Here is a 10,782-nt window from a genome sequence, read left to right as displayed (position 1 = left end):
CCCTAGTACCCAATAAAAATAATGCTTCAGCGGACAACATAGGTGATTTTCTGGGTATCTTCTGGGTGGCGGTATCATTTCAATTGACAATACAATAAAAATGACCCTTGGACTAGTGGTATCATCTCATTTGACAATATGATATAAATGACTCTTCGGGTAGTGGTATCATCTCATTCGACAATACGATATAAATGACTCTCCAAGTAGTGGTGTCATCTCATTCGACAATACGACATAAATGACTCTCTGGATAGTGGTATCATCTCATTCGACCATACAGTATAAATAACCTTCAGGGTAAGAAATATTATCATATATGATAATATAATGCAGATAAACGTCTTCCAGGTATCTTTAGTTGATGAAAATAATAATGTTGCTCTCTTCGTGGTTTTCTTTTGTTCCATCTCCGAACATAATTACAATGTTCAATATGAACCTCGCTTTGCTAAGAATTTGAATGAAATAATACTACTCATATTCCCAATTCTTTGGTATAAGAAACATAAAATATTTTTTGCATCCACAGAAAAAATTGTCATTTTTGGGGAGCTCCTCGCCTTTTTGACTTCTGCATATTCATTGAATAGAGGAATATGCTGATCTTGAGGCAAACTTATCCACATGAAAATTGTTAGTTTAAAAGATGAACCGATCTGTGACGATCTCTTCGGTTGTCTTCTCCTTGTCTTACTATCTCTGGTTATTTTTCCGATCTCCCACCTCTTGATAGATAAGACAAAATATTTTTACGTAAAAATAGTTAAAACATGAAAGAACAGTTTTTAAGGAAAATAGATTCTCCAAAGTAATATTTGGAAAAGGTCACTGCCAACTCTCATGTCACGTCAAACTTAGCTAATGTTTTTTAGGTCAATGCTTTGAGGTCTGTCTGATTACTTGTTGGGAAGTATTCAAAGTCGTTCTAAGATCTCGATGAACCTTATGAAATTTTTGAGGTCATCCTAAAAATTTCTATCCTAGTTGTCTTGGCTTAGCTCGAACTGTTGGTAAGTTAATCACGAAATTTTTTAGATCCTCTCAAAAATTCTGTCCCAATTGCAAATTTTAAAGTAACTTTAGCCTTGACTTGTTGGAGAAAATCTTCTTCTCGAGAATTATTGAGTCCATCTCAAAAATTCTGTCCCAGTTTCTATTGTAAAGAGAAATAGAAATCTTACGGGAGATATGACCGAACCCTTGTAGTGCCTACGTATCCCGTTGAGGCAGGAATCAGGTCAAACATAATTCCCTCCTCGAGGATTAACAGAAATAGGAAATTTACAAAGAAACCGATCGAGGCCGATATAGGCCGCCTACGTATCTCATTCTTGAGAATTCAGGTAGAACGTAGTTTAAATACAAGGAAATATATTAAAAGGGGACAAATGGGTGACTGGGGCCGACATAGGCCGCCTACGTAATCATTCTTGAGAATTCAAGTCAGACGTAGTTCATTACAAGAGGGATAAAATTCTAAACAAAGCGATTACATGCAAATGGGACGATTACAAGGAAATGACAGGAATACAAACTGAAACTTCACGCATAATATCTCTCGAAGCATCTGAGTTGATCGGTTTAGGCCATTCGGTGCCATCCATCTATGACAGGACTAAGGCACTTCTAGATAACACTTTGTGAACCATGTAGGGTCCATGCCAATTTGGTGCAAATTTCCCTTTTTATTCATCTTGGTGAGGGAAAATGTGTTTGAGAACGAACTAATGAATTTCAAATATTGTGGCTCGTACTCATTTGTGGAAAGCACGAATCATTCTCTGCTGATACAGTTGACCATGACAAGCAACAACCATTCTCTTCTAATCAATCAATGTTGATTGATCGATCCGTTTGCGAACCCATTCAACATCATTTAATTCAGCTTCCTGAATGATTCTCAACGAAGGTATTTCAACTTCTGTAGGTATAACTGCTTCTGTTCCATATAGTAATAAGTATGGAGTGGCTCCAATTGACGTTCTGACAGTTATTCTGTAACCCAATAAAACATAGGGCAACATCTCATGCCAACCTATGTTATTGTCAACCATTTTCCTCAAAATCTTTTTTATGTTCTTGTTGGCTGCTTCAACAACTCCATTCATTCGGGGACGATAAGCAGTTGAGTTTCGGTAGGTAATCTTGAATTGTTCACAAATCTCTCTCATCAAGTGACTATTGAGATTCGCTCTATTATCAGTAATGATGGATTCTCGTACTCCAAACCTACATATCAAATTATTGCGAACAAAATCAGCTACAACATTCTTGGTCACCGACTTATATGAAGCTACTTCCACCCACTTGGTAAAGTAGTCAATGGCAACCAAAATGAATCTGTGTCCATTAGAAGTGGCTGGCTCTATCGGACCGATGACATCCATGACCCAAGCTACAAAAAGCAAATGTGAACTTATGGCATTGAGTTCATGAGGTGGGACTCAAATCAAATCACCATGTTCTTGATATTTGTTACATTTCTGCATGAACTTGCAATAATAATGCTTCATAGTCATCCAAAAATAACCAGCGCGGAGGATCTTCTTCGCCAAAGTGAGTCCATTCATATGAGTACCACAAACTCCAGCATGTATATGTTCCAAAAGCTTCGCAGCTTCACTAACATCCACACAAATGAGAAAACCTAAATCTGGAGTCCTCCTATAAAGGATTTCCCCACTTGTAAATAAATTGTTAGACATACGGCGAATTGATTTCTTCTGGTTGAACGTTGCATTCTCAGGATAAGTCCCGATTTCCAAATACTTCTTGATGTCAAAATACCAAGGGAAACCATCTAGTTTTGCTTCAACATGTGAAGAATGGACAAGTTGCTTTTTTACCTCTATATTCAAGGGATCAATATAACTTGTATCTAGATGTTTAATCATTGAGGCAATGGTGGCAATAGCATCTTCCAACTCATTATGTGTCCTAGGAGTGTGTTTGAACCCAATCTTGCAAAATCTCTTACACAACTTTTGTATATACTGCACATACGGTGTGATCTTTGGGTTCTTCATGACCCATTATCCTTGAACCTAGTAAATCTGCAAGTCTGAATCTCAAATAACCAAATGCTCATGAAAATTCATGTCGATGGCCATCTTCAAACCAAGGATACAAGCTTCGTATTCTGCCATGTTGTTCGTGCAATCAAATTGGAGTTTAGCTGCCATAGGATAGTGTTGACTAGATTCTGATACTAAGAACACTCTGATACCTTTCCCTTGGTGATTCGCCGCTCCATAAAAAAACATTCTCCAACCAGTGTACGTTTCATATATATCTTCACCCACAAATGCTACTTCTTCATCGAGAAATTAAGTCTTGAGCGGTTCATAATCTTCATCAATCGGATTCTCCGCAAGATGATCAACTAAGGCTTGTGCTTTTATCGCTTTCTGAGTCACATACACAATGTCAAATTCACTAAAAAGCATTCGCTATTTAGCCAATTTCTTGTTCGGCATTGCTTTCTGGAAAATGTACTTCAATGGGTCCATCCTGGAAATAAGGTATGTGCTATAAGAAGACAAATAATGTATCAACTTTTGAGCAATCCAAGTTAAAGCACAACAAGTCCTCTTCAAAAGAGTGTAACGAGCCTCATATGGAGTGAATTTCTTGCTGAAGTAATAGATGACTCGCTCCTTCTTCCCAGTTTCATCATGTTGACCAAGCACGTATCCATATAAGTTATCCGAGACAGACATATATAGCAATAATGTACTCCGTTCTCGTGGAGGAACCAACACTGACGGATTGGACAAATAATTCTTGATGGCATCAAAAGTAGTTTGACATTCTGCAGTCCACTTTGTCAAGGCATCTTTTTTTAATAACTTGAAGATGGGCTCACACACCGCAGTGGATTGGGCTATGAATCGACTGATGTAGTGCAACCTTCCTAGAAAACTCATCAATTTCTTCTTGGTCTTCAGAGGATGTAATTCTTGGATCGCCTTGATCTTGGAAGGGTCAAGCTCAATGCCCCTCCTGCTGACTATAAATCCAAATAGCTTTCCAGCTAGCACTCCAAAAGCACATTTAGCAGGATTTAACTTCAAATTGTATTGACGCAGGCGATCAAATAATTTCCTTAAGTGAGTCAAGTATTTCGAACTCTCGCGGGACTTGATTATGACATTATCTACATACACCTCAATCTCCTTATGAATCATATCATGAAAAATGGTTGTCATAGCCTTCATATAAGCAACCCCGACATTCTTGAGATCAAAAGGCATCACCCGATAGTGATATACACCCTAAGGCATAATGAAGGTTGTCTTTTCTGCATCTTCTTCATCCATTACGATCTAGTGATAGCCCGCATAACAATCCATAAATGACTGCATCTCATGCTTGGCACAATTATCAATGAGAATGTGAATGTTTGGTAATGGAAAATTATTTCTTGGGCTTGCTTGGTTGAGATCTCTGTAATCAACGCAAATTCTGATCTTTCCGTCTTTCTTGGCAATCGGAACAACGTTGGCTAACCAAGTCGGATATTGCGTTACTTCCACTACTTGAGACTCGATCTGTTTGGTAATCTCCTCTTTGATCTTTAAACTCAACTCTAGCTTGAACTTCCGAGTCTTTTGTTTTGCTGGATTGAATTATGGATTAATCGGCAACTTGTGGGACACCATATTCGTACTCAGCCCTGCATATCTCTGTAAGACCAGGCAAATACATCAATGTATTCTCTAAGCAAACGAACCAAGTCCCTTCTTTGAGCTTCAGTCAGATGGACATTGATTCTTACTTCTTTAAAACATTCCTCATCTTCGAGACTCACAGTTTCGATTTCCTCTAAATTTGGCTTGTGTAGATTCTTGAATTTTTGAAACAGTTCAGAAACATGTTCGGGTACCTCATTTTCCTCTTCGTATTTCTCGCATTCATCATCACCTACCTCATTTCATTCACTCGGTTCATGACATGACATGAGATTGGCAGGTTTTAAATTAATATTTACTGAAATCAGAAACAAACAAAGTCAGGAAAGTAAAATATAAATAGATTAGTCAAAAAAAATTCGATAAAAGAGGCTTTCATTTAAATTGAAAAACAAGCACAAACTTTGTCTATGGCTAAGGGTCGTTTCACTTTTTTAAACATCATGGGGGAATTTAAAAGCTCAAACAAATAAAAATTGCATATAGGGTGGGTTTCAGGCCTCTTCCGGACTACCACCAATTTTAAAAACAAACATAAACACATGTCTTTTCTACCAAGCTGCACGGGAATCAGGAGCGGTGTCGAAGTCCAATTCCGCAACTGCGCCTCTGGCTCAGCATCACGAATGCCTGATGTCCCAGCCTCTTCCTTGATAACCGCATCAATCTCCTCAAAAAGGCCCCAAATTTCTTCCTTTAGACCACCATCGTCGACATACTCTCGTACTAGATATGATTGGTAAAAATATGGAATTCGCCTGGCCAATGCTTGATCAACACTCTTGTTCTTCATCTCTGCTTCATCATTTGTGTGGACATGCCCCAAACCAAACTTTGATCCTTTGGTGAGAATTTGGATAGGCTCGACGGTTCCTTGAAAATGCTTTCCCACTCCAAAACCTGGTTTGAAACTGCTTCGGAGCATAACAGTAGCAATAATCTTATACACAGAAGGCATAGGGGGCTATGGAGCCAAATCAGCACCGGTGGCATTTACCAACTCCACTATGTAGAAATCACAACCTCGGGAGACCTCATCGACGATCGACACATACCAATTAGAATGGCTCCCTTCACCACGAATGACCTATTCCTGGTCCTTCCAAACAAATTTCATTAGTTGGTGAAGGGTAGAAGGCACAACCCTAGCCATGTGGATAAACGGTCTTCCCAAAAGCAAATTGTAACTGGTATTGATATCCAATACCTGGAACTCCACGTTAAACTCTGCAGGACTATCTGACCCAAGTTTACTACCCCTATCATGTCTCTCTAGAACCCATGTTTTCTATGTTTTTATGATTGAAAGTGGGTTTTGACATCCATAGGTAAAGTATGGACTTATGCATTATTTATGAAATCTATGCCAATGTTTTAAGGGTTCTTTAAGAGTAAAGTACCAATGATGATGTTGTGTTGTGAAAATATATTCTCACTAAAACACATACTAGCATAATGCGAAAGGTTTTCTCACATAGAAAAGATTCTTAGGTTGAAAGGCTTCCTCACCTAATTGAATCAAAGACAAGGAGCTTTCTTCCTGAAACTAGCTTAAATTCGTTGTCCAGGGGCAGCTTTTCATGAGTAATGAAGTCAAGTAAGAAGTGACTATTCCATTGGAATTTATGCTTAGCATCGAGTAAATATTGATAGTGAGATAGAAGCTCCCCCATAGTAGAGATCGGGTTTCAAAAGTAATCTCATGAGATGGGAGCTCTCTCATAGAAGAGGTTAGGTTTCTAGCAGTAATCTCCTCATTCTGTAACTATGTGCCTCCATAGATTGATTAGCTAGTGGATCCAATTAAACTAGAAGTACAAGGTTCTACCTTCGGCAAGTAGGACACCACTTTTCGATGTGGGGTAGACACTAGATTCCATGTTATAGCTCACACGATCTCAATTCCGACTATGGCTAATTCCCCACAAGTAAGAATGAACTAAGGTTACTTCAAGAAGTATCGCATATGAGTTCAACGCTTTTATAGATGAAGATAACTTGCATTGACCATGATTTATGATTTATGTTTTTATAACTCTTCCGTACTATGTTTTAGCTTGGTCAATTGCATGTGATGAACTGAATTGTCCTTTTTAGCATGATTTAAATGTTTTGTGTGTGGTTATCATATTTGGTACAATGTTTTGTACTAACACATGCTCTTGCCTACATACTTTTGGCTATCATATTTGGTGCTCAGTTTCGTGGCTAGTTGGTGATTTCAATTATTCTGAGCTTTTGTGAGTTCTCATGCTTTAAGGACGGACTCCTATAGTTTAGCCCTTTCATGTATTTCTCTTTTGGACATAACGTATGGGCTGGGCCCAATTTCATTCTATTGTATTAGATGTCTATGATGAGACAATAAATTAGACTTTTGCTTTTCGTTTTATTAAATGTGTTGGACTTGAACTGTTTTACTCTTATTGTTCTATTTCTTATATTATAAGAGCTAAGTGTCTTGTATGGAGTTCTTCGGGGTTCTATGCAGTATGTTACATCTTGGGGGTACCCTTGGGTCGTGAGAAACTTGGTAATCAGAGAACAAGGTTTAAAGTGGTCCTAAGATTTCTCATAAGCCACGTCTAGTAGAGTCTGGTTCATGAGTGTGAAGCGCGTCATATTTATGAATGAGAGGCTAAAAGATGATTAGGAAACTCCACTTCTATCATTACTCTTAAGTCATGTGATAGAGTTTAACTCTATAAGGTCTCTCTTCTAATTCTTATCCTATGTTCTTCAAGATATGGCTACCCGAAGAGCTTATGCTAGAAAGAATGTGAGGGAGAATGTGGAACAAGAAGCACCTTGATGAGTCCATAAATTGGTCTCATTTAGGGCAATATTTTGATATAATTAGTGTCCTCAAATGCATATTTTATCTCAATATCTGATGAAAACCGTTAAGTTTCAAGACTTTGGATTTTGAGGTAAAGCATGGACACAATTAAGCAAAAAGGAACAAAGAAAGCTGAAAGAATGGAGAAATGAAGATCTGCGGATCACCGAAGCCATTCGGCGTGTCGCCAAATGATCTCACCTCGCCTTTAGTTCCACTGTGTTGAGCGCTGAAAGAAAAGATCAAATCGGTGGTGAAAAGGAGTCGTCGAGGTGTTGCCGAGCAGTTCCGCGAAGCAGTACTATGTCGCACAATGATCCAAAACATGATGATGCTGAAGCAAATAGCAATACGGCGATGAAACCTACCAAAGGGTGGATCGCCGAGTTGATCGGTGATCTCGACTAACAACGCCGAATGATCTGCTGTAGCACAAATTTTTTAAAACTATAAATATTCATTGAGAGTTGTAGCTTAATATCAGATTTTTAATATAGAATTATTAACGTAGAATTTTGAGTGCAAAGTTTGGAGAGGGTTTTGAAGATTCAAAGGGTTTCAACTCCAAGAATTTGGACTTGGGTCTTGTGGATTCTTCACTCTTTGCTTGTTTTGAGAGTTAAATCTTCATACCCGTTTGAATGCAAACTCATATTGGTATAAATTTCTATCTCTTTTACATGTGTAGCTAAAACCCCAATTCTTGGGGTGTGATTTTGTGAATATGGGTTAGATTAATTGTTGGGTCTTGCTTGCTGATGGTTTATTTGTTGTTTATATGTTATTTCATTTTGTAGTTGTGGTGGAACTTAAAGAAATTGTAGTTACAAATACGATTTTACCTTTGTGTTTTCGGCTTGCTCTAAAGAGATGTCGTAAAACTAAGACCACATAATTGATGGTTGGTAGGAGTGGACCGACATGAGGTTCCGCTCGAGAGAGTGAACCCTAGTCCTTCTCCCACACACTCAGCTCGAGAGAGTGAGTGGGCTAAGGCGGAGGCTATTTTTCATGCGGCAAGTGGGTGTTAGAGAGGAACACATTTGATTTGGGGTAAGTTGCTCGAGAGAGAATTTACACCCACTATTGTCTATCCTAGTCACAAATACACAATGGATTTACTATCAAAAGCATGTACCCAATAGTCTAGTCTATCCCGTATTCCTATCACATCACAAGAATCTATCTATTTTATTAGTACTCTATGTATTTTTGCTTATTTTACTCTTTACTTGTGATAAACCCCCATCATTAATTGACACTCTTGTGTCACCCCCTTTTGATTTAACAATGTTTTTATTCGATAATGTTTTTAGCTATGACTAATTAGAAATTAATTTTATTTTTCTATTAATTCTCTAGCCCACTCCCTTGGGACTCAACCCCAACCCTTGGTTGGGTTACTTTACTATTGTATGATCGTAGACACCTTTATTGGAAGTTGTATCTTGATTACACAAACATCAAAATGGTGCCACTGCCGGGGAGTGGTGTTATTTGAGAATTCTTAGTTTAGTAAATTTTTTGTTCTTCTTAGTTGTAGTTTTACTTAACTAATTTTTAATTTTGTATTTTGCTTGTTTGAGCTTTAAAACAGAGGAGATGAGTATGTCAAGCTGTACTCGTGAGTAAATGGAGTTTCCTCATTTAGAAATAATGATGTTCAGGGATCGTATTCTAACTTTCAAACAATTGGAAGGTGACCGTATTTATGAGGCACGGACAAGGTTTAAATTGCTTCTGATTCGATGCCCCATTTATGAAATTCCCAAGATAGTCCTCCTGGACTGCTTCTACAAAAGTCTTGGTCCCGGAAAAAAAGCATTGGCTGACCGACTCATCCCGGGTGCTTTTATACATCAGCCCTATGCGATAGCAGCCCACCTGCTTGATCACATGGTTGAAGAAAACCAAGAAGTAGAAAAGGACTTCATGATGGCCGCACTGATGACTCAGATGGATGAATTGGCCAAAAAGATAGTGGATATTGAAGTCCAATACAAAAGGAAGGACAGATACGTGCCCTCTAATGAGCAAAGAAAGCCCAAGGACAATGAGGGTAAATGTGTTGAGGGAATGCTCTCAAACATTCTCAACAAGGCAAGTGAGCATGATAGGGTGCTGGAAGAAGTGAAGGAGAACATCAAATTGATGAAACAAATGATTGGTTCTCATTCCAGATCCATTCAGCTGCTCGAGAAACTTACGGGTCATATGATGCCTCATATCAATCCGACACAAAGAAGGGGGTTGCCAAGTGATGGTTTGGCGAACCCCAAAAGTAAAATTTAGGTGTTAACGCGTGTCGGGCCACAACGTTAACTAAGGCGATGTTAGGGAGGCAACCCAAAACCCTTTATTACTTTATATTGCTTTGGTAAAATGATGGTGTGTTAATTGTGCTGGAAGAAGAGTCGGAAGCATTAGGTAAAAAAGAGATTGGCGAGGGAAAAGCCTGTTGGCGAGTCGCCAAAGAATTAAGCGACTTGATTGACACTATTGTTTGATCCAACCGAGCTTGGGTTTGGGGTCTGTAAAACATGGCGGTCCCAAAGAAATGATTGGCGAGTTGCTGATCAGCTTGACGTCTCTGATTTGTATCACCGTTTGGATCCATATATTAAATGGGGGATTTTGTAAACCTCGGCGAGGAAGGTGATTACTCGGCGCGAAGCCGAATGGTTTGTTTCTCATGACTAATATCGCCGAGTAGGCAAGAACTGGATGGTTTTTCAAGCCAAAGGTTTAAAATTTTCAATTTCTTACGCTCTCCCTCATTTTCAAACTTTACAAACTCACACCTAGTTTTACTTTCCATATTGTTGCATCTCTATTGTATTTTGGTTGATTTGTGCTTGAAATTGGATTACCATGCCGCCTAACATTACAATAATTTCGTAGTCAGCACAAAAGATATGACCAAATCTAAAGTTGTTGAAAGAATAACGCCAGCTCAAGAGAAGTTTCCTTGCCGCCTAGCATTACAATAATTTCATAGCCAGCACAAAAGATATGACCAAATCTAAAGCTGTTGAAAGAATAACGCCAGCTCAACAGAAGTGCAAAGGAATTGCAATAAAGGAAGATGCAGTTACGTCAAAAGGAAAAGCTTCGAAACTACCCACAACTACTGGGAAAGTCAAGGGCAAGAGGCACACTCCTTCAAGGAAAATCATCGCCCTAGACCCTAATACTCCTCCATGGGCCAGGGGATTTCGCATAGCGGTGCACATTTTTCTGGCAGACGCA

The 10,782-nt window shown here is 38.7% G+C and overlaps 1 protein-coding gene across 1 annotated transcript; it reads right to left on the bottom strand.

The window, feature by feature from the left end:
- Positions 1 to 1,826: 1,826 nt before the first annotated feature.
- Positions 1,827 to 3,029, bottom strand: LOC125812816 (uncharacterized). Its single transcript, XM_049492279.1, has 3 exons — positions 2,483 to 3,029; positions 2,256 to 2,398; positions 1,827 to 2,147 (listed from the first exon to the last, which is right to left on the bottom strand). Exons 1-3 carry the CDS (start codon positions 3,027 to 3,029, stop codon positions 1,827 to 1,829), a joined length of 1,011 nt encoding a protein of 336 aa, XP_049348236.1.
- Positions 3,030 to 10,782: the final 7,753 nt, after the last annotated feature.

This window comes from Solanum verrucosum, unplaced genomic scaffold, assembly GCF_900185275.1.
Source record: "Solanum verrucosum unplaced genomic scaffold, falcon-dt-bn FXZP01000114.1, whole genome shotgun sequence".
In the NCBI taxonomy this organism is placed as follows: domain Eukaryota; kingdom Viridiplantae; phylum Streptophyta; class Magnoliopsida; order Solanales; family Solanaceae; genus Solanum; species Solanum verrucosum.
The sequence above is the reverse complement of the archived record's forward strand: the minus strand, read 5'-3'. Positions and strand labels throughout refer to the sequence as shown.

Bases quoted from the DNA above. Each gene is read 5' to 3' on its own strand.
- LOC125812816 (XM_049492279.1), bottom strand. From the start codon at position 3,029: ATGAAGAACCCAAAGATCACACCGTATGTGCAGTATATACAAAAGTTG. The intron at 2,399-2,482 runs GTAACAAATATC...TGCTTTTTGTAG, and splicing joins TTGCAAGTTCATGCAGAAAT to CTTGGGTCATGGATGTCATC. The intron at 2,148-2,255 runs GTTCGCAATAAT...GAACAATTCAAG, and splicing joins AGAATGTTGTAGCTGATTTT to ATTACCTACCGAAACTCAAC.